General features: G+C 41.6%; 1 protein-coding gene across 3 annotated transcripts; it reads right to left on the bottom strand.

The window, feature by feature from the left end:
- Positions 1-1649: 1649 nt before the first annotated feature.
- helz2 (helicase with zinc finger 2) lies at positions 1650-22750 on the bottom strand. 3 transcript variants are annotated; one of them, XM_011475228.3, is made up of 20 exons: positions 22563-22750; positions 18637-20096; positions 17178-17355; positions 16940-17047; positions 14026-14534; positions 13296-13934; positions 11839-12637; positions 11654-11726; positions 8147-11501; positions 7960-8045; positions 7687-7824; positions 7460-7621; positions 7222-7366; positions 6171-6287; positions 5893-6085; positions 3901-4050; positions 3620-3829; positions 2931-3087; positions 2652-2819; positions 1650-1926 (listed from the first exon to the last, which is right to left on the bottom strand). In XM_011475228.3, exons 2-20 carry the CDS (start codon positions 19992-19994, stop codon positions 1826-1828), a joined length of 8646 nt encoding a protein of 2881 aa, XP_011473530.1. In that variant the 5' UTR covers positions 19995-20096; positions 22563-22750; the 3' UTR covers positions 1650-1825. The 3 variants fall into 3 exon arrangements, with proteins under 3 accessions (XP_011473530.1, XP_020559022.1, XP_020559021.1); XM_020703363.2 differs by lacking the exon at positions 22563-22750 and adding an exon at positions 21461-21553; XM_020703362.2 differs by lacking the exon at positions 22563-22750 and adding an exon at positions 21005-21102.
- Between the last annotated feature and the right edge of the window lie 478 nt (positions 22751-23228).

Genomic DNA, 23228 nt, shown 5'->3' with positions numbered 1-23228 from the left:
AAGTGATAAGAACTTCTAAAGTCTCTGGCCATTTTCAGGTGTGGTGGGCTATTAGGGATGCAGGGAAGGTGGGGGGAACACCGTGAAGAGTTCACCAGCCAAGTGCAGGGTTGATGTAAATTACATTTAAAAAAAACAATCCCACAATTATTTTTATATTGTGTTTCTTCCCCCCTATATTATATACAATTGGTTCAGCTGCTGGCAATGCTGTACATCATGGTAAAGTTTATCCAATCCTTTTTCAGCCAGTTTGAGGTTCAAGTATTGTAAAGTCTATTAAAGATAGATTTAATAGGACAGGCTACTATGTCACAGTGATGTGTGTTTTGACTGTGTTCACAGTGAGACTGTATGAATTGTTGAGCATTGGCTGATTTAGCTGATGTTGTGAGGCATGTTATTACAGATAGAATGAAGTCACAGAAAGTCAGGGCACAAAATGCCCATCACTGCCTTTAAGTCAATAGCTGAAAATGTTGAAGACTTTGCATTCATGTACGCTGTAGGTATTTCCTGACGCCTAACCCCTTGTTTTGAAGGACAAGTCCAGGGTTAGTTACAGGGCTAAACTGAAGGGCCAAAGTTTAAATTGGGAGAGGGCCTACAATTTATCGATGCATGTGTGCTGGATTAAAAAAAATACAAAAACACTTCCTTTACTAATTCTTGATTTATTCTAAAACTTGAACCTTGTCTTTATAATTTTTACATCGATTTAATCTAAAAAGAGTAGTCGGTCCTCTTATCGTTACTAAAGCTATTTTTTTTTCTTCAAGTTCAGAGAAACAGTAGATGGTTGAGCATTTAACAATCATTTTTTTTTTATAAACAAAACCGGGTTTTGCCTCTGAGCGTCAAATGGTTTTAATATTATAGTTCCAATGTTTAGTTTATTTTATTGCTTGTTAATAGTCAGGTATTTGTACTCTATGATTGTACGAAACCTTGAAAAGCCACATACACTAAACCTAAAACATATTATCTCCTCAGAACAAAATTAGGCACAAAAAAGACAAAAAAGGTTGCTGCTCAAGACTTGCAGAAGCCAGCTGAGGTGGGGCAGGTCAAGACGTCTCTGAAATATCTGCCTGTTTGAATGTCACAGAAAGTCCACTCACCTTGAAAGTCTGTTTGGTTTTGAAATTCTGAGTGAAAGGTTTAAAGACGAGGAGTTTTGTCTTTTTACAACACTTCTGTGTCAACATATGAAAGGAAAAATAAAAGTAATAGAAAACAAACAACTTGTGTTTTTTTATTCATTATTATTTTAAAACTTATAAATTTGTGATTTTATTCAAAGTTTCAATTTCATGACTATGCTCATCTTTATCTGAAAGCTTGTGATCACAAAAAACACTGAATTTTTACAGAGTTACATGTTCTGCAGTTAGTCCTGAATGACCCTTCGGCCCACGTTTTTTATAAAATACATTTTCCATGCTTTCTTTCAAAATGTGCAGGTCAAAACTGATTAAGAGGGAGTCATCTTGACTGCCACTGAGGAGGTCATTGTTGAGCTTTGACAGTTTGGACAGAGACATTTGAGCACACTTAAGAACTTCAGCAGAAATGAACACCAATGGGGTTCAAACTAATATCTTTTTGGACACCATGACCCAGATCCCCACTGAATGACACAAGCATAGTAATTTTTTAAGAGTTTAAACTTTAATTAAAATCTGTGAGAGCTGATAAAAAACATAAGAAACATTTTTAAAATCCAACACTCTGTCTCAAAGAGAGGAATATCTATCATTGCTGGATGACAAACATCTTCATTCAATGAAACTTGGATGGAGAAGGCTGGAGATCAGCAACTGTTTTAAACTGAGATCTTGTCTGCTTCGGTCACGGCATTTCGACATCGGTAGTGAGCCAGGAGGGCTCTCCATGTGGAGCTGCACGCCAGCAGCTTCTGGTTTCCTGTAGGAGAAGAGACCAGAGTGTAACTATTTTGACAAACACCCTCCCTCATCTTCAGATCAAAAACCTATGAAGCATAACCGTGGGAAGAAGCCAGAAGCACAGCTGCTTGTGAACATTTTACTACGTTTGTGCTACGTTTACAACGGTGTTTGGAAAGGTGCGTTCGAGTGACCACTTCCAAAAAAAAGTCTATGTAAACATCCACATATGCGGATTTCAGGCATCCCAAATCAAATTTTTATGTTTGTTTTTGGGCTCTATGTAGAAAAAAATGCATCAATTGAGCGTAGGTTGGAAGTTAAACCAGTTTAACGTTGACCAATCAGGGGATTGGATACGATCATGCCGTATGATTAGCGTCCTTTTTAAAACAGAGGGGCCAACTGGTAGAAAATCGATCATGAAGAAGAAATTAATAATTGTGGTCTGTGTCTGGCTAACATTAAATTACACTCACTTCATGTATCGGAATGGAGCTGTGAAAGTAAAAGCCTGGAGCAAGATTCAAAAGATCTGCACCACTTTGACTTTAACTGGGAGTACATGTGCTAGAATGCGGTAGCATATTTGAACGTATGTTAAAAGCGCGTACAAAAACCCCCGTTCAGTGCGTTCTTGAAAGCGCCACAGATAGTCAGTATGTACGTGTCTTGAAGGGTGACATGAGGAGTAAAATGTTATGCTTCCCTGCCTCACCCACACGGTGGGGGGAGACGTCTCACCTATGATGCATAGGCCTTCCTTGGCTCTGGTGATACCCACGTTAATCTGGTTGGGGTCCCCCACAAAGCCTATGTGTTTAGACAACCAGCCCCCGTCAGGCTCACGCACGATCTCTTTGCTCGAGAGCGAGCACACCGTTGACAAAATGACATATCTCCATTCACTCCCTAGAAAAAAAATTGTTTGTATTTTTTTTTGACAACCCAAAGATAAAAACCAAGTTGGAAACATGTGTTTTCAGAGGGAGGGATTTGTTGTGAAGGGGCACAAAGACCAACCTTGGCTTTTTGTGATAGTGGTCACAGTAATTTGTTTCAAATTGTTCTTTCCAAGCTCCTCTCTGATCTCAGACACTTGAGCATTGTAGGGCGACAGAACCACAATGCTTCTCTGCTCCACCTTTGCTTTGTTCACCAACATTGTAACGATCCTTACCTGCAAAACAGACAAGTCAGCTCTTGAGAGACACTCAACAGGTATGGTCACCTCAGTAAGGCACAATGCATTCCTGACTGTTACTGTAATGTTGATTATTTTTTAAATCAAGCATGTGCCCCAGTGTTTGTCCTCTTGAAGCTGAATTCTGTCTTTAGTTATTGGACAGATCCAGAAGTCAGCCTTTGAAATTAACCAAAAACACAGAGGACAAACTTTTGGCAAGGACATCTGAGACTGGAGTCTGCATAAATTGTATTAGCAAATAGGATTTAGCCACTTGTGGGCACATTTGATAAAAGCATTAATCTTGTTTAACTAAACTCAACCTATGTGAGGTTAAAAGACAGTGTCTTTCATTTAAAAACTCAATGATACTATGTGACAGAAGTGGCTTGCAGGGAGTACCTCTGAGATACCATAAAAGACCCCTAAGCCCGTCACCATGACAACATAGTGCATAAAAGGGCCGGGATGTAAGGATTTAGGATATTATGAGCATAAAATGTAGTGTAAAAAAGCAGAGCAATACCACTTGGTCTCGCTCCTCATAGTTGGCTTTGGAGTTGTTGTTGCCTTTGGAAGTCTTGACCACCAGCTTGATGGTCACCCCTTCTATGTCACCAAAGACCACAGGCATCACTTTGCCGTCAACACGCAAGACGCTAGCGGCCGGCTCCACTGCAGTCTTCAACTTTCCCTCATAAAATTTCTCTGATGGGAACTCGCAGATGTCCTCGTGCTGTGAAAGAATACCATATGAGGGTGTTCTGTCACCGTGCAGGTCGAAAGGTGCAGGTGGGATCATCTCACCATTCTGTACTGGGTGTCCAGCATCACAGCCTTCTTCTCACTGAGCTGGTTGAAGTAGGACTCAAAGAGAGACCTGCTCATCCCAAGTTTCTTCACGCTCTCATTTTTCACGATGGGTCGGAGCTGTTTATGGTCTCCAATCAAAACAACCTAAAAGCATGTGAAAAGGTAAGTATATGGGGTAAAACAGCCACAAATGTTGAACAAGACACGAATGTCATGCAGTCCATGTGTCGCCCACTAAGGGGCTGACAAAGTGACAGCCAATTCTGCTTATTAGCCAACTTCTAACTTCTAACTAAAAGACAAAAAGGTCTACATAAGGAAAACAGTGGGATATAAAGTCATACTGCTGTGGCAGTACAGGGTGTTCTTCAGCTGCTTTTGTTTGATGAATCCCTGTGAGGGTTAGGGGGCTGCTGCAGCCTATCAGGCTGTAGGGCGAGGGCAGGGTACACCCTGGCCAGGTTGCCAGCCTGCTGCAGGGCCATATACCTACACACACTTTCAGAGTCACACCTAGGACAGTGTGCGGTAAATTACTTCTAAAATGTAAATGATCACTTTACTGGATGAAATTGTAATTCAATTACTTTACTTATTACCTATTTGAAAAAGCAATTCACCACTCATTACTTTACTTTACTTTTGTTCCGCTCATATACAAATTCTCAAGGGAAAAACAGCACAAGCAACATCCATTGTCTTTATTACCTTTATTTTTAAAGCAATGTTTTTGTGCAAAGAATGAACCTGGTTCAAGGCAATATTAGAATTCAGACAACAACAAAAATGACAAAAATAAGTTTAAACATATGTGGTCTATCCCTCTGCTCAAAGTGAGATGTGGAAAAAAAACTGTTATGTCGATATCCATGAAGTTAAAATTATATCTATCAAATCTAAACTATGTCAATTTTTTCGTTGACTTTAGGTTTTCCATCAAAATGAGTTGCACCAGTCTCTCTCTCTACATTTGTCTTTTGTGCACAGTTGCACACTGTTGCAAGTCTGTTGAACTAACCCCCCCACACACACACACGGAGCACATTTAGGACAAACTCCTATTGACAGATCACATGCAGCTTAGATGGGGGGGGGGGGGGAGTAAGGAAGAGAGAAAGAATAGGAACAACCAGCCCAGAGGAGGAAACTGGCTCGTGACACCAAAGAGCAGCTCTAGAGTCATTTCATCCTAACAGACACATCACTAAATGGGGCGGGTCTCTGCTCTGCTGCTCACCAGCTGCTCCTCGGGATGAGAAGAGTCCTTGCAGCATCTCTTTTCCTCTCATCTTTGAACCAGTTTGGAAAGCAAAGTGACTGCAGCAATGAGGCCATGTCTGTGCTTTGACCAATCCCCAACTCTGCATGCACATGCGTGCATGTGTGCGCCAGTAACTCAGATTTTTTTTCTTCATTAATCTCTGTTTCTGTTCATTTAACCAAGAAAAAATGTCAAAGCCTAGGAAACCTAAGTAATGAAGTAACGAGGGTTTCTACAGTCCAATAACTATAGTTTATTACAGAAATTTGAACTGTAATTCGTTACGTTCTCTGTTACCGGCAAAAGTAAATAAATTACATTAATTCATTACTTTGTAATCAAATACCCCCATCACTTCCTAGGGACAATTTAGAATGATCATATTTTCACTGTGGGAGGAAGCCACAGTGCCCAGAGAAAACCCATGCATACACAGGGAGAACATGCAAACGCTTAACAGAAAGGTATTAGCCAATGTTCACAACCAGGGTCTTCTCGCTGTTAGGCTAGAGCGCTAGCCACTACTTTTGGTTTTGGTTTCACTCCCTGGTCATGAAACGTTCTCAGTGACAAAGTTAGGTTTTTAGAGTGTTCAGTTAAGTGGATGGAGATTTAACTAAAGTCCTGTAAAGACTTCTAAGGTTATATTAACAGAGGGGAGCCAATGCAGACTATGGACTGGTCTGTGTTAAAGATGTGCAAAGACTGCAGAGTGAGGACAGCACCTTCTCCGGTTTGTTGCAGACAAGTGGTATCAGTGCCTGCGGTTCGGTGGCCATTGCACATTCATCAATGAGGATCTGGCGTGCGCTGACAGACCGACTCAGGCTGGGAGTGGACGACTGTGTGCACGTGCACAATATGATATCATGCTGTTCAAGCTCATGCACCCGAGCTTTTTTAAGAAGGTCTTTGTATCTATGAGTAAAAAAACACTTCACACAGTTAGAACTGTCATATGACATTTACATATGTAAAGCGTCAAAACGGCGCTGTAACTTACTCCTCAATTTCTTTTTGAGTGAAGTCTTCATTACGTCTAATACGTTCATCAAATTTTCTGATGTCATCTGCATGAGGATTTGGATTCTCTCTCATGCGGTGATGAAGAGTGATGCTCCTGGAAAGATTTCAAAGATTAATGTTTTGTTCCATTATAAAGCCTGGGTAAAGTGCAGCACCTATTCTGTTCAAATCACACGTCAGCTCGACCATTGACAGCCTGTCAATGTGCTTGACAAGAGATTTGACGCAACAAGGCCTCGTTTCCATTGGTTATGTGATTTGGCGTCTACTTGATTCACTGCTGAGCGACACTTCTGAATAAAAGAAATCGATGCAGTGTCGAGAAGGAGGTGTCGAGCTTGACATCTCTACTCTGACCCACGTCTGCCAGCCGCCTACCTCTCCATGTGTCCTCAGTAAAGTACTACACTTTGATCCTCCTGACTACGGCTCCTTGTTACATCTACAAGTGGATGCATCAGAATGGAGCAGAGCAGCGACCTTGTAGATTGCTGTTATGGGTTCTAGATCACACCTACAAGCTTTTTCCAAATTCATTTTTTTTCATCTGTTCTTCCTGATTCACAAATATATAAATAGACAAATACACAGAAATGCAACTTTGATCTTAATTTTTCATGAGAAAATGCCACAAGAACATGTTAAAAACACAAACAGGATTTTCATTGGAGTGGGTCTATAAGGAATTTGCCTGTGGAGGCATTAAGCCATTAGCAGACATAATACTGTGACTGATGGTTAAGTGTTTGTGTAAGACTGATTACAACTCAAATCATGTGTTTTTGAACCTGAGTACATTTCCCTATCTGCTCCAGATAAAACTGTTACCTCCTAGATTTTTGTTTTATGCATCAGCACTCTGTTTTTTTTTCATGTTTTTTACAACAGATATTTTAAAATAAGTCATAATAAAATGTGCTAGGATTTGTTTGTTTTTTTCATTCAGCTTGATAGTTGTTGTAACAGTGTACCATATGTAAATTATCAATCAATACATAAACAATAATTAAGTAAGTATTGTACTGTACCTGAGCTCTGGTTTAGAGCGATCTTGGCGGAGGGTCTTTGGTGAAAACTGGAGGGTGCTGTCTGGATAGGGGTAGTCAAGCATTTCCACATGGTGACTGTAGACCCTGAGGAGCCTGAGGCTGTCCTTTAACCTCATCAAGTACTCTGCAGCATTCAAGCACAGTCAGCATTGTAAACTTCTCTAATGTCATGCCATGTTAAAATACAGGTCAGCTTACTGCACATAAAGTAACTTGCCTGCAACAACATCAACAGACTTGTTGGATGGGCCACAGTAGAGAATGACTTCTTTTTTGTTCCTGTGTTCGTCGTATGGGTCATCAAAGATCCGTGGGGTTTTAGAATTCATTTCGAGAAACCAGTGCACTATGTACACACCAACCACTGTCTTTCCAGTTCCTGCAAGGAAATTGAGCTCAGACTTTGCACATTATTGTCAGATGTTAAACCAGCATTGCTCTTACCAGGTGGCCCTTGAATAAGTGTAAAGGGTTCATTGATGGCTGTTGTCACAGCCTGACTTTGACTGTCATTAAGCTCCGGCAGGTCGCCTGGCAGTTTTTTTCTCTTGACTTGAAATCTCAGCATACTGTATTGTACAACTGCAAATACCAGGTAAAAATGATTTTTAAAAATACCATCTGTTTTCTTAAAACTTAAAGACAACTTAAAAATACCTCTTCTGACATATCAAACTGAAATCGGTTTGATTATTCTAAGAGACAATGACTGATTACCTGGTGTCTTTATGCGTTTCCGGAGAATTATACTCTTGACCAGATCACATGCTTTTTCAAGGTTGACAACTGCGCCCTCTTTCCGGCTACAGTATAAAAACAATAGGGACATCCATTTTAAAGTGAAGGAACAAACATTTTACCTTTAAAGAAATTAGGATTCCAACTGATCTGAAGTGAAACTTACATGTCTGGTAAGAGTTTGGGGATGATTTCAACTGTGAAACAAGTGTTGCTCTGAAAAATACATTTCGGAATGTTTTCCATTGGAAGGTGATTAATGAAGAAGTCTACTTTGCTTCCAACTTTTTTTTGGTCTTTTTCTTTCTCTTCCACATAGCTTGTGACTCCATGTGCCACCCATGTGAATTGAGTTGGGTCTACTTGTGTAGAAAACTCAGAGGCAGCAGTCAGCTCTAAATTTCTTTTGCGAATGCAAAGAAAGCAATGTCTAAGGCTGAACTCAAATTCTCTGGTCCACAGTTCTGGTAGAAAGAAGGTTCCTGTCAGCTTGTCACACTGTGTTTGAGAGAAGCTTATCTCCAGGTCCTCAATGATAACACTCTCACAATCATCTACAGCAGTTGAGGCTGATTCCATCTCGCACAATGGTTTCCAGATCTCTTTATACTGGTTGATATTGTTGTAAAAATACCTTGACGGATCATTTGAAGGTTTGGAGAAGCACACAACGGGTCTATGAACGTGGTCTATACAGATCTCAAAATGTTTTTTGATGTGCACAAGCTGAATTGTGGGCATGTGATAACCTCGTCTTTTTTCAGATGTCATCTGGACCTGAAGGCGGTCCCCTGGTTGCAACTGGAGGTCCACATTAGTCCAGGACTCGCTTAGCTTTTTTTCTGTGGAACAAGCACTGGTCTTGGAAAGGGGTGTGGGAGGCTGTAGCATGGGGTTTTCCCATGGTTGGGTGTTCACCTGCAATAAGAGAGACTTTGCACAATCTAAATCTTGATTTTCAATAGCCTCCATTGCATCTCTCCATACTGCCAGAGGAATCTTGACGCATGGACCACAGTCCAGTATTGTGTTCAGGTTGAGCTGGACATTTGAGGACTCTGCGATGTAGATGCGTTTTTTCCACGTGAGAGTGACAGCGTGATTTACTTCATTAAAAAGAGGCTGGTCCTCTAACTGCAAGTCTGCGTACATGATTGACATAGTCCTGTGAAACACGCTCATGTTGAAGGGAAATGTCACTTCAAAACCGTCTCCCTCTTTATCAGTATGAACGATTAAAGCAAGCTTTGGGGAACTTTGATGTCTTGTACTGACTGTAAAGGCCAGCTCCTCAGCTTTTTGCTCATAGGCTCTGGCTTTGGTGAGGCTTTCCTGAAACTGACTACACATTGCTGTAATCTGATTCCGGGTGTATTGACAATCCTTGTCGCACATGACACAGTGCAAAAGTCTTTGCAAGATGATATCCATGTACCGTCTTATCGGTGATGAGGCTTGTGTGTAGTATTTTATGTTCAGAGAGTAATGTCCAACCGTGGCTTCTTTGCAGGAGCTTGAGCGGATCACATAAGATTTATTGGAGCACCGCTTGAACTGATTGATGACTGGCTGAAGCAGAGGATGAATGTCATCTGCAGCGACAAGGTCCACCATTTTGTCAAGGTCGTTTTCTCTGGCAGCTGCTTGGATGCATGTCCATACTTTTGTGAGTACCTGAAAGCCTTCAAGTCTTTGGGTTGGTTCGTCAATTGGAACTTTGGGCTTAACATGAAAAGAAAGGGGGATCAGATGTTTGCATTTCTCCTTGAATTCCTCCACTTTGTCAGGATCTGGTTCCTTCTGGCAGCGGAGGGGTGTGCATAACCTGGTTTTCATGGAGTCGGTCAAATACTCAGATGCATGTTTGTTATATAACACACTTAGTTCTTCAATCATCAGATGAGCTTTGCGCCTCCCAGGCAATCTATCGTCATCAGACTGAGAATAAGCCCAGTCTTTAAGTCGAGTCCTTCTTTGGGTTTTGGCGAAACAGTAGGCTGCAGTCAAACAGTCTTCCACTGTATCAAACCTGGATCTCTCAGTGTATCTTTCGGTGATGATTTTCTCTGCCTCTTCGTATGACAGCTGCTTGTCAGAGTTAATGAGGGAGAGATGAAATGTGGGCTTTTCAAGGATTGAATGCGTTTCTTTTTCTACTCTGAACATCAGGGAGATCACCCTGCAATCCTGGCCTGACAGAAGACTGAAACATCCAGTGCTCAAGTCTTCAGGAAACATGTGAGTAGGTTTTTTCCCTCTGTTGTAATATGTAGAACCCCGTTTTTCTGCATAACTATCCAGATCACTGTTTGCACCCACAAAGCTTGCCACGTCTGAAATGTGAATTTCCAACTCATAAATGTTTCCAAGATCTTTGACGCTAATAGCGTCATCCAGATCTTGTGCATCAGGTGGGTCAACAGTGAATGTAATTGTACTTCTTAAATCATCACGTCTTTCAGTTACATCTTTTTCTGTCAACTCAAAGCTCTCATATGAAGGGACTGCAACTCCAAACTCCTTTTTCAACAGCTCATCATCACTTTCTGGAAGAATATCTGTAACTCTTCCAATAGGATAAAAACATTGTTTTTTCCAGCCCAAAACCTGGACAACAAAGATCCTGTCTCTGACTTCGTTTGAATGCTTAGCGTGTAGAATAGTCCAAGTCCCATCACTCTCTTCCCAAACTGGAATGAAGTTGCGTTGTTTTTTGTTGATACATATGGATATCTTGGGTGCTCTTTTATCGATAGGTATCATTCTCTTTAGGACAAATCTGCTAGAAGAATTCACACTTCTAGTGTGATCTTCTTCCTCAAGAAAGCACAATAGTTGACGGGCGTTTTCGTCTTTTCTGATGATACCAACCACCTTTCCCTTTGATGAGTTTTGTTCCTCTCTCTCTACCTGGACGACCACCTCATCTCCAGTGAACGCCTGTCTCATGTTTGCTTGACCCTCAATGCTAATACGTTTCCATGGTTTTTTGAATAGTTCGACATGGCCTCTGTTGTACACCTCCCTGATGAACTTTCCCCGTATGTACTTCCTTGGTTGTGTTTCACATAATTTAATAAGCTCTTCTACGTCGCTGTGGATATGTTGCGACTCACTTGACTCTTCGTCTGAACTGCTTTCTGTTTGCTGCTGTTCATACTCGTCTTTGAGTTCTTGAAGAATGGCATCATTGAGAATATGGCTGTCATTCACAGCTTCATGCTTTTGAAATCTGACAGTTTCCATAACATCTCTTTCAAAGAAGTCTTTGGCATAATGCTGTGGTACAACACTGTTGTTGCAGATGCAGTGGTCTATGAAACTTTTCCAGATTCCTGAACATTTTCCAAAGCTGCAAAGGGCAGCAGCATCACCAACTACAACCACCAGAGACTGAGCCCTGGTCATTGCAGTGTTGAGCACACGGGCATCATTAAACAGGGGCAGACCAGGCAAATGTGAAGATTGGAGACTGTCCCGGGTTTGCACAGTTGTCATTATAACTGCTCTGAACTGTTTCCCTGTGAGCACACAAAGAGAGTTGCATTTTAAAGACAGATGCAACAGGAAGGCATAGTAAGTATGGTTTCACTCTACCATTGTTTATGTCAGTTTATGTTTAACATTGTCATGGAAACAATTGTAGTAGAACCAAAACCACAGGAAAAATTACCTTGAACATTTGCCAGAGTTTCAACATTAATTTCAGGGAAGGTTTTTGACAACGCTTGTCTAATTTTCCAAACCTGTAAGCCATTAAAAAAAGGAGAAAATGATCAATTTGCTTTTGCGTGAGCAATAACCTGCAATAAATTTCTTCCTTGTAAAATGTAAGGCAAAAGAGAAGATTTTTTTTACTTGGGCGCCTTCTGACAGGATGCAGATAGATCGTTGCTCCATCTGCCCCCAGGTTGATGGCCACTGTTCCAAAATGTCTTTCACCACCTTTGCCACTTCCACGACTTCTTGCATGTTCCACCAAGACATAGAAAATCTGTCCAAGGCACAGTCGCCCCTAACATGGTGAAATCTCAGGGCATGGTTATTTGCTGGAGGTGAGACATCTCCTGCAGCTTTGATGACATTAGTTTTACCAACATAAAAATGGGTGGAGACGAACTCCACAATTTCTTTAGTGGAGCGGTAGTTGTCGCTGAAAATGATGCGGCTGCTTTGGGCAGCATCACAGAGTTGGCCTTGATAGTAATGGAACAAGCGTGTAAGAAGTGTGTGATCTGAACGGCGGTCATCATCCACAGAGAAGAGCTGGGGTCCCATTTGCATGTGATCTCCTGCTAAAACAATCCTGGTGTTTGACCCAGCAAGGTCTAGAGCCAGCAGTGCTTCACACTCAAGCATCTGAGAGGCCTCATCAATAAGAATGTGGGTGAAATATCCCTCTGGAAGCTTGAGGTCATGAAAATGTTTTGCCATGCTTGTAGTTGTTACAACTATGTTGTGGGCATCCAGATCATCTTTTTTGGGAGGAAGAAACTGGTGTTTGTCTTTAGATAGAAGACAGTATTTCAAAGTGATCTCATCTGTGGTCAACAAAGCCCTTCCCTGTTTGTTTGCTTTAATACGAAGCGGCTGCAGTCCTTCCTTTTCGCTGCTGATGATTGGATGGAAATGGTCTCTGATGTAAAGATCAGCCGAACTGAAACATACCAAAAAAGTCACATAAAAGTTTGGAATTAAACACATCATAAACCTAAAATTGAAGAAAAAGCAGTAGGTGGTAGGAAAGAAAGGGGTATTTATCCCTCAGGTTATGTCACTGTCATGTGTTGCCTTTTGTTCTCTGATCACCACTGCTTATTTTGTTCGAATAGACCCTACAACAAAGAGAAAGCCAGGGAAGTAGAATTTACAGCAAATAATTAACATTTGCTTGATGTTATGATGTTCCTTGACCACAGAAATTTATCTGTCAATCCACTTTTAGAACCCCTTGAATCCCTTTCACTCTCACTGGGCTGCTGGATCTAACCCTGAAATGGGTCTGTCACACTCACTTTCCCTTGCACACCTAGCAGCTGGAAAAACCCAAGGGCCTTCACCAGGCCCATGGGAACCAGGGTCTTTGCGCTGTGAAGCAAGAGCACTAACCACTATACCACCATACAGCCAATTCCACAGAAGTCCTTGCCCTCATCAACTTGACAATATGTTTTTGAAAAATTAGTAATGCAACTGTGTGAACTACTTTCTTAAAGAAAGCGTCTGGGGATAGATGGATGTATGGATTAGTGTATGGATATATACTTTGGATGAAATGTAACTCGAACAGACCATTTTTGAGTGGAGTGTGTTACCTGTTGGTGTGGGTGCAGATCAACACTTTGTTTTGAGGATGCTTACAAAGCTCCCTGGTTGCTGTAGCAAGTGTAAAGGTTTTTCCTGTTCCAAAAGGCCCATATATGAGAAGAGGTGCCACAAACTTTTTGCCGTTGCAGTCCCCCAGAATGAAGTCAACAGCTAATTGCTGCTTTGGGTTCAGCTTCTCAAAGGTTACATTGCCAACAGGAACCCCACAGTTCCCAAAGTTGGGCAGGACTCTAGTTGTGTCAGGAAGAAGATCCACCGCTTTGTGCCATATGCAGAAGCTGTAGCGATCAAGCTGAAACTGCACCTCCATTTCATACGTCTCACTGCTTTTGAGTGCTAAATCAGAGCAGCATTGCTTGGACAGTCTCAGATGGATCTGGCTTTCTTTGGTTTTGAGAGGCAGAATGCTGGCTTCATAAACCTTGGTTTGTGGATGGTCTGTGTTTACCGGGGCAACTAAAACTGAGTTGATGCTTTGCTTCAGAACCAGACCTTCTGGACTATCCACTGTCAACTTGCAAGGAACTGAAATGACACCAAATAATTCCCCTTGAAGAGGAAACTCCATCCCAAACTTAGGATGCATCAGTTTTTCCATTGTTGTGAGTTCTCCACAAATGTTCAGTCTATAGTAAAGAAGAAAAACACAGTGGGTATTAGTAAACGGATGCAAATTCCTAACATGTATATGAAAAAGGATGTAAATATGCATTCTACCTAGAAACAATCTGGTCCTGTGCTTTCTCCTCAGCAAAAAGGAAGTGATGCATCCACTCCTTGTAATTCTTGTTGTTTAAAAGAGGTTGCTTAGTTTGGGAGTCCTTGTGGAAAGAGCTCATTTGAGGAAGCTTGTACTCTTTTGATAACTTCTCTTGCTCTTCTTGTCGTGATAAACAGGGGATAATCACTCTATTCTCTCTGTGCCAGCGCTCTCTTTTATGAAACATAGCACCTGTATTCCAGCTTGGTGGTTTATCGTCATCTAAAGGAGGGAGGCCTACTCGCACCTTGAGTTTTCTTACGAGCACTGGCCTCATGTCAAAATCCAGCACCAGCCACTGCTCATACAGGCCTGGGTGGCTGCATGTGAAGGACACAGTGATGCTGAAGCACATGTCTTCACTACAAAACTCCTTTCCTGGTAAGTACATCGCTGAACTGTTGTCACTGAGGCTGAAGGCAGCTCCAGGTTCTTGCTTCAGGAGTGCCACGTGCAGCAGCTGTCTCTGTGGGAAACAAGAGTGAAGCTTTATCATCCAAGGCAATAGATAAACAAAATGAATTACACATTTGGGAATCAGACCTTCCAATCAACATGTCCGAGCACAGTGCAATGGGATAAAATGCTAAAACAAACATGTTTTGATTTGCTTCAGCTGAGAGGAAGTCACTACAATGGATAGTTCAGTCTTTAGGCTACGTTCACACTGCAGGGCTTAATGCTCAGAAGTGACCCGCATGCGCAGAAGAGTACTCAACGGTGAATGACGTCACTAGTTTGCGGAAGTGGCTAACGTTAACAATGGATGTCAACAACAGTGTTGTCAACAGCGGAGCTCTTTTTGCATTATTACATTTATTTTCACAAATTTTGCGGGAAATTTTTTATAAAAACCACCCGCTTGCGATAAGAGCCCTCGAGTTTGGCCTGAATAGAGCTGTCACCCCAAATATGAATCAAATCGGTGGCCTCGCTTCCCTCCCACTGACTGGTCTCAGCAGCATCGTCCGCCGTCGTTGATGTTTATGTTCTCGTTCCTGCCTACTTCAACGCAGAATTATGACGTTTGTAGCGTATCAATGATGTACGGGTCGGACACATGTGGCCTGGCCGTTCAGACACAGGTCACATTTCAAAAGATCGGATACGTATCGGATTCAGTACCACATACCCAAGTGGCCGGGGTCACATTTGAAAATATCGGATCTGTATCATTCAGACTGTCATGAAAAGATCAGAAACAGGTCGAATAGGGGCATTTTGTAGGAACAAATCATTTTGTGGGAACAAATTATGTTTTAACCATGTCAGGTCACGGGCTCCGTACTTTACACCTCTGCCCCATAGAGGATTCTCAAGAAGGAACACCATATTTTGTGTTCTGTTCCAGTGAATAAACTCAAGCTACAACCTAACGCATCCCAGGCTGATGAGATGTTTTTTGCCTTTTTTAGTCAGAGGTGGGCTTTCAGTGCATTCAAGCTTTTCTCTGCCGGCCTAAATCCTTCCAAAACATTTTCTCTTTTCCTCAACTATGTAATTATTAGTTGGGAGGGGCTGGTGCTCAAAGTGCAGGTTTTTAGAGGAATACTCAGAAGTTTGTGAACGGATCAAAATACCACTTTGGGTTTTTTTTTCGGGAGGAATGAACATTACATACTACACAATACACTTAATAGCCAGGAAAAAAAAGATAATTTTATACAGTATAGGCCCTTTAAAGGAAAAATTGAATGTTTATAATTTTAAAAATTTAACATTTTTCAGACTTAAGGGCACATCAAGTTAAAAAAGACCAGTCAAATAAGTCAAACTTTATTGAACTCATTCACCATCACTTCATGAGGCACCTGACTACAATACCCATAATGCCACAAAAATCTGTCAAGCTTCATAGTTTACCAAAGTCGTACTAAAAGACAGAATTTTGAGCAATATTTACCACAGAAAATCCATTTGAGGTCAGTAACCACAACCAGAATTTATACTGAAGGTGCACTGGATCAAAAAGCAGTCTGTGTATTAAAAAATTCAAGGACTTTAAGTTATGGTCCGAAAAATATAGTAAGGGTCACTTAATTCAGTCTGAAAACAATACTTCCTCGGAGCACAACAACTGAACCAAAACAGCAACTGTAGCCGGTGATCACGTGATGTAGACAGATTAGGAATAAAGGAACCAGCGAGTTGCGCGCAAATGTAAAGCAACGATTGTCACTTTATCAGACAGAAAAAGAGTCCAACTATTTGTTAGAACGTTTATTTTAACACAGCTGAAAACACTTCTTACATGTTCTGCTACACTGTTTTGTTTTCTGTATCTTGTTACACGTCACATGCCTACGCGCTGCTGTGACATTTTCCTAAAAGCTACCTTGTAGTTCATTAAAAAGAATGCCTTAACACCACAACAATGAGACAAAAAAACTCATTGAAATGTGGTTGGATGTATGCAGGCTCATTAAAAAAAGATTTACGTGGCACACATTGCTTCTCACTGTTTTCCAGACAATCTAGATGTCATAAACACTTAATAGCCTACCTTCATACCCAACATCTCCTCAGTACTGGGGTCACTAGCCAAGGTTTAGAACTTAATCTGGGAAGAATTAACCAGACTCAGTCTGGAACAAATGATTTACCCAATCTGAATGCACCCTAACTCTTTCTTAGTCCCTCAAGGCTCTATCATTGTGCCTCCTTGAACTATGTATATTTGCTGTCTCAAGGATCACTTGTCTGCAAACATAGACTTTTTTTTCTTTTGAATGCCAAATTTATGTTCCTGTTATGATTGCAACTTTTATTTTTATTTACCTTAAGCCATAGATAAACTTTATGTTTAGCTTAGCCACAAGTAATCTTCTTGACTGCATTTCTCCTGGGAAGCATAGGATCATTCAGTCTTACCTCTGTCTCAACTTTGAAGGTCCACCTCAGTGGTTCATCCGTGTTCTCTCGCTCCACTGTTAGATCTGTATCACAGAAGATGCTGACATCATCTACCTGTTCAGAAAGCTGAAATAAAGAAGATGAAGAGCAAGGGTTTGGTTTAATTGGAAAAGGACTATTGAGAGCTAGCTGGCGTCCTAAATGAAACATCAAATTTAGCTGCAGTTCACACACTATCCTAAAGCTGTATACTCACAACATCATTGCTGTTTTGAGTGTATTCCTCCAGGAGTCTCTGGTTGTAGGACAAAAAGCCCTGAGTCTCAATGCTGCTCCTCATCTCCTTCTCCTCTGCAGCTCGCATCATCCACTCCTGCAGCTCCTCTTGGGAATGAGCTTTGGGACAGTTGTGGCCATACTCGCATGTCTGTGGTCTGAGATAAAAAGCTTGTTTATGATTTTATAAATATGACTGAGCTGTCAGCAGCCCCATTCTGAATGTTCACCGGGGGCACGGTTTCCAAGTGAATACAATTACAACACAGTATTCCTTATTAACAAATAACACTAACAACTAACTACTACCTGTCTAACTAATGAACTAACTATATAGGTGTTGTAGAATGACTATGTGTATGTATGTCAGCGCTGCGTGTGTACAAGGAAGGAGCTCGCACAAGTGTGTTGGGGGTGCATGTTGATTCTTCTGCAGCAGACCGCTCTGGAGCTGCAAGCGAGGCTTCACCTGTGCTCTCTGGTACAGACATCTCTCAGAATATTATATATTGCCCAGTAATGAACGAGACTGCAGACACTTTATCACTTTTCCGGTAGCCGTGAAGCCTGACACCCATGAAGAACACGGGGCAGGAGGCTCCGCCTTTGTTTATACGGACACATAACTTTGCGCTGCGCAAAATAGTTCCCAAACAAAACATGTAGTGATATTCATGGAAATCCAACAGTGCGCGTTCGTGTTTGGCGGCCGTGTCGCGCACTCAAGAATGCACGCAGCTTGTAATGGAAATGAAAACAAAGGAAATTAATAATTAGAGCGCAGTAAATGTGTTGTATTTCCTCGTGAGAAGGAAACTTCTGTTGTAGAATGAGGATGTGTATGTGCTGCTGAAACCGCGCGCGCAAGAGGGAGCGCGTGCAGCGTAGAGGGTGTGAGAGCCATGTGCAGGGAGTGAAGGAGAACAGTAATAAAAGGTTTCCTCTAGAAGCCCCTGAATTCTGTACACAGGACTAGCATAAAAAGTACATTATCAGCAAAGATAAATGTGTTTAATGTGTTTATTATAGTTCCAATCACGCACTATATGCAAAACTTAAAAAAAAAAAAAAAACTTTAAAAAAAACGTGCGGTGATGCGTTTATCGTCACACCCCTTGTCCCAACTGCTTTTACGGCTATTCTGTGGATGAAAAATGGGCAAACCTGTATGGGGCGTGTCTGTGGCTCGCACGCAATAGCAAGATTCGGCATTCACATGGAGTCTGTAAGGGCCAGTACTCAAACCTTACTAATGATAATTCTGGCAAAGGCACTGTAAGACAGCATCACCCATACATCATAAGTGTGGGCCTTCCAGGAGGTGAGAGGTTTCAGGGGGTTACTATCTGTTTTTTAGTTTCGCATTGTGAAAATAAAGATTGAGTTGGTGGATGGATGGATGGATGGACGTGTGGCTGGAAGGAAGGAGTCAGTCATACCTGTCGCACAGCCAGAACTCTTCACTGTGGCCGTGTGGAGGTCGGCGCTTTTTCCACCTGACAGTGGTGTTGTGTGCGAGGAGCTGGGCGTGTTCCTGTGTGGCGCAGTGCTGGTAAAAACTCTCAGGGGAGGTCATTTCTAGCAGGCAGACTTTGCAGTACATGGTGACCTGTTTGGACCGAGCAGACTTCGATTGACTCAGCTGCAGCAGGTGAGGCCGAACATCGAGGCCACTGTGCTCTGCCTTCCACACGGCCATCTCCACCTCACTCTGGGCTGAGAGGCAGTGGCCAGGCGGGTGCCAGCATGGCTTCCCCGCTCTAATGTGTCCGCAGTACTTGAACGTGCAATTTGGTCGAAGCGGGCGAACCTGGTTGTATTCACACTTGGTACCAGTTTCTAATGGGTGGTGAACTAGGACTGGATCCCAGAGGTGGGATGCATCCGCAGAGCAGAAGTTACTCCATCGTTTTCCTGCTTGCGTTTGAGGGCGGGAATGGAAGCAGTCTTTGCATAGCTCCATGAATTCACCAGAAAACTGCTGCAGAATCTTCTTCGCTGCGATTTCTGGAGTCAAGGGCACACCTTCCGACTCAGACACCAGTCTTAGGAGATCAACATGAAGGATCTGTTTCTCTTTAGTGTAGTTCCACACGGCAGCTTCTTCATAAGTCCTGGCATAGCTGCATCCCTGACCCAGCAGATGCTTTGGACAACCAGATTCCTCAGTATAGTGGTCACATACTTTGTAAAGGACGTTTTGACCAATATTCCCCCCCGTGGGCCTCTCAGAGACAGGCCGCCAGACTTCGGAGGATTTCCCTTTGGCCAACAGCAGTTTTCTTTTACACTCATGTACAACTGATTGTATTTTGTACGTGATCTCCTTGACTTTGATGGCACACAGATCACAGACAACTTTCAGTTCCAGCTCTGCAAAGAGGTCCTTCCCCAGCTGCTCCGGGGGCTGCTGGGGAAGGCTTTCTGGAAGAGCCAGTCGGTTGCAAAGCAGCTGGTGATTGAACCCATACTGCTTCTCAAACATCCACACTGCGGCTTCCTCTGTGCTACGTGCAAACGTACAGTGCTTTCCATGCCATGTGCAGCCTCTGCCCTCCTGAAAGTGCCAACAAACCTCGTAAACTCTTGGGACTGGAAATGTTGGTCGTGGAGAAACAGGCCTCCATACTGTCCCTCCTTTAGTCTTGCAGAGAAGAATGCTCCGTTTGCACCGGTGTTTAAACTGTCCTTTTAAAGCAAATGTAATTTCATTCTTCTTGATACAACATTCATCGCAACCAAGCCGGAGGTCATGTGTCATTGAAAGAGGCGAAAGTGTGGAGCCACTTTCTGCCATTCTGATACCTTCATGTCCCTAAAATCAGTAAAAGTGCACAGGGAAAGGTGGCCTTCACAATGCTGTGTGCTCAGTTCTGGAAATTCCAGCGTTGTCTGTTACCTGAAAAGACAGAGTGATTAGTATAGTCTTTGATTAAGATAAAGCAAAAAGTAGTTTTACAGATGAAACACTGACGATGAATAAAAATCAACACAGACAGTATCAATTGACTCTACACATCTGTGCTTGTTGCTCCAGTTGTTGTGCTTACTGTATTAAATGGCATGTACTAGATCCCTTTGCATAAATTAAGCATCAAACAAAAACAAGACTAATAATAACTACGAATGCAATAACTCACTTTCCCACAATTCAGTTCAAACTTTGGTTTTTGGATCACGGTTTTGTTTCGGTTTGATATATGATTTGTATAAAACAACTACTACACGACCAACACCAACCATAAACAAGAGGTTATATTCCCTAGTAAAAAAAATTGCTTACAAAAGAAATCTAATGATAGTCTTATTGTTTTTTCTTTTTTCTTTAATTAATAAGCCCCTTAATATGGCACCAAAATTGCATGCTAAACAAATTACCAAAGAAAACAAACAATTTGTGATAGAAATGTATGCCATTCATTCATTTATTCATCTTCTAAACCCGTTTTGTCCGTTTCGGGGTCTCTGGGCTGCTCGTGGGCGAAGGCAGGGGACATCCAGGACAGGTCGCCAGTCCGTCACAGGGCCTCAAATCACACACATTCAAATGTATACTATCCTCTACAAAATAAAAAAATTATAAAATGACAATAAAATTTTACTAATAAAATATTAACTAGCCAGGATTAGAAAAAACAAATAATCTGCCATAATAGACAGATAGCAGAATAGACAAATTATGTTACATTCCAGACACCTCCATTCGGGGGTGGGTGTCACCTACATTTTTTGTTTTAATACATAGCGTCCAATAAATACAATACTTTCAATATTCCGTATGTATTAATCTTCCACATTTATACTTACATATTCTATGTAATTCCATACCAATATGCCACCATTCATCACCAGTCTATTTTGATGTTTTGTTTTTCGCTAAATTTACTTTCTGTTTTTACTTCCAACTGATAGCATTCTATAAACAAAACGGTCGTTTTCTCAAACATATAATAAGCGTGTGAATTTTTGAGTTTTTCAACTCAAGGAAAAAATGGTGAACGTGGAAAAAAATGGTCTTTTAATCTGTGATCGCTTACAGTTTATCGTCATCGGATCTCTTTCTTTTGTAAAACTCTCCTGCAGTGCCCTCTGAAAGACAGCAGGTGGCGCAGGAAACTCTGGGGATTGCTGGTTGCTTCCATGGTGATGTTTAATCGTTTCATTGTGCGTTGTTTTTAAACGTTTAAACCCGCTGCTGCTGCCACGTCACATACTGCTCATTGTAGTACATAATTTGGGGGGGGGGAGTAACCCCTCTCTTACTTTTTCGGTCACTCATTCCATAGCTGTGGGCTGGCTTTTTGAGCACATCTGAGAAAGTGCTTGGTTGAGAATACGCAGTGAATGACATGATCCGATTGGCTGCGATGATCACTTGACACGTAGTCGCCGGTAGGTAGGCTTTCGATTGTGAATTTAATGCATTCCAAGAGGTGGAAACAACTAGCACGCTTACCCGTGGCATAGTGGTGAAATTTCAAAAAAGATGTCAACTTCAAAGTATTTCCTGACAGACTTCAAGTTATCAATATAAGAGAATCTAAATGCCCATCTCCACCGTCATACAGACATATCAGCATCTTAAAAAAAACTGTATTTAGAACATTTATGACACACAATAAGGACCACAATACAATAAACTGTACATGTATATATATTTTTCTTTCAAATAAACGCTGGGGGGGGGGGGCTGTAAAAACAACAACAAAAATAAAAGTAAGGTTATTACAAAGCTGAGACAGGTGACAGGATTTAACTGTTTTTTTAGTAACAAATAGTGTGTAAATAATGTCTTATTTAGAAACTTAAGTCAAAGAATCTTTCATATTGTATTGCCAAATTTTGTTTTATGGTGTTAATTTCCATCATATTTAGGCTAACTACTGTTTTTTTCTTTTTATTTAAAAGTAATTATTTTTGGTTTGACCTGTTCTCTAAACGCTTTATCAAAGCCCTCTCCCAAATAAAACAGCGAAAAGGTTCTGATCGGTCATTATTATGCAAAGAGAGGGGTAGGGGGTTTGTTTAAAAACACCTCTAGTATTATCAATGACGTGATGCTTTAAATTGCAAATCGATGTTAATATTATCTACTTGTTAGTAAGGGCTTCCCATCTTTTCCTCTTTAACGAAGAGAGGGGGATAGAAAGGATTACTTTGAGGACTGGGACGCACCCTGTCCACCACCGACCATCAGAAAAGAGCAGCTCACGGGGAGACCCACCGGGCACGAAATCGCTCTGTCTGTTGGGGGTTGGTGGGGGGGACACACCCTGTTTTGTACGCCAGCGTAACAACATGATGAAGACATGCTCCGGTGTCCGACAATAAAAGCAAATAAATAAATAAATAATGAAATACTCACCTGAGTGACGCGCGCTCGTGCGCTCCCTCTCTCTTTCTAGAGGTTTAAAAATGATGTCTTCCTCTGTCTCCCTTTTAAGCTCCAGTTAAGTTTCGTTTCTCATATTGAAGGAAACTGGCGTGCACGCGGGCACGCACACGCGATTATCATCAGGATTAACTAGCCTGCACTACTTTATGCTTGTTTGCTGTTCCTGTACTTCATTCTTTTTTTTTTTTTTTTTTTTTTAACTCAGTGAACTATCGAACCAGTTTTCAAAGTGTCTGACTTAATCGTAGTCTTGCTCGCCAGTTTTACTGAAGAGAATTCGTCTGGCTAGTAGTCTATCATCAAAGCAGCTCCTGCTGGAGCACTGAGATCTGCACAGATGCAGATTTAGCTCTCTATTGTGACATTTTTTTGCACAACTATTTGTTTGTATGCACACCTGTCAGAGGTTTAGACACACAGTGGCTGCTCCTTGTTTAGGCAATCACATAAAGTCTGATCTTTATGATGACCTGTATGACTCAGAGTTTCCAGAGAACTGGCACATTTTGTCAGCTGCAGTATGCGTGAAAGAAAAACAAATAGCCTTTATACTATTTTTCACCCAAAAAAAAGGTGACGGAATGAATGTGTGAATGAAGGAAATGAATAAACAAATGCAGAAAACATACTGTGTAA

The sequence above is a fragment of the Oryzias latipes genome, chromosome 5 (assembly GCF_002234675.1).
Source record: "Oryzias latipes chromosome 5, ASM223467v1".
Classification (NCBI taxonomy): Eukaryota; Metazoa; Chordata; class Actinopteri; order Beloniformes; family Adrianichthyidae; genus Oryzias; species Oryzias latipes.
Note: the sequence above shows the minus strand (reverse complement) of the source record. Positions and strands in the feature narration are given on the sequence as shown.

Excerpts from the sequence above, each read along its gene's own strand:
- helz2 (XM_011475228.3), bottom strand. The coding sequence starts at position 19,994 with ATGGCAGAAAGTGGCTCCACACTTTCGCCTCTTTCAATGACACATGAC. Across the intron at positions 11,727-11,838 it reads TCCTGTCAGAAGGCGCCCAA|GTTTGGAAAATTAGACAAGC; the intron begins GTAAAAAAAATC and ends AATGGCTTACAG. Across the intron at positions 6,086-6,170 it reads ACTCAAAAAGAAATTGAGGA|ATACAAAGACCTTCTTAAAA; the intron begins GTAAGTTACAGC and ends TTTTACTCATAG.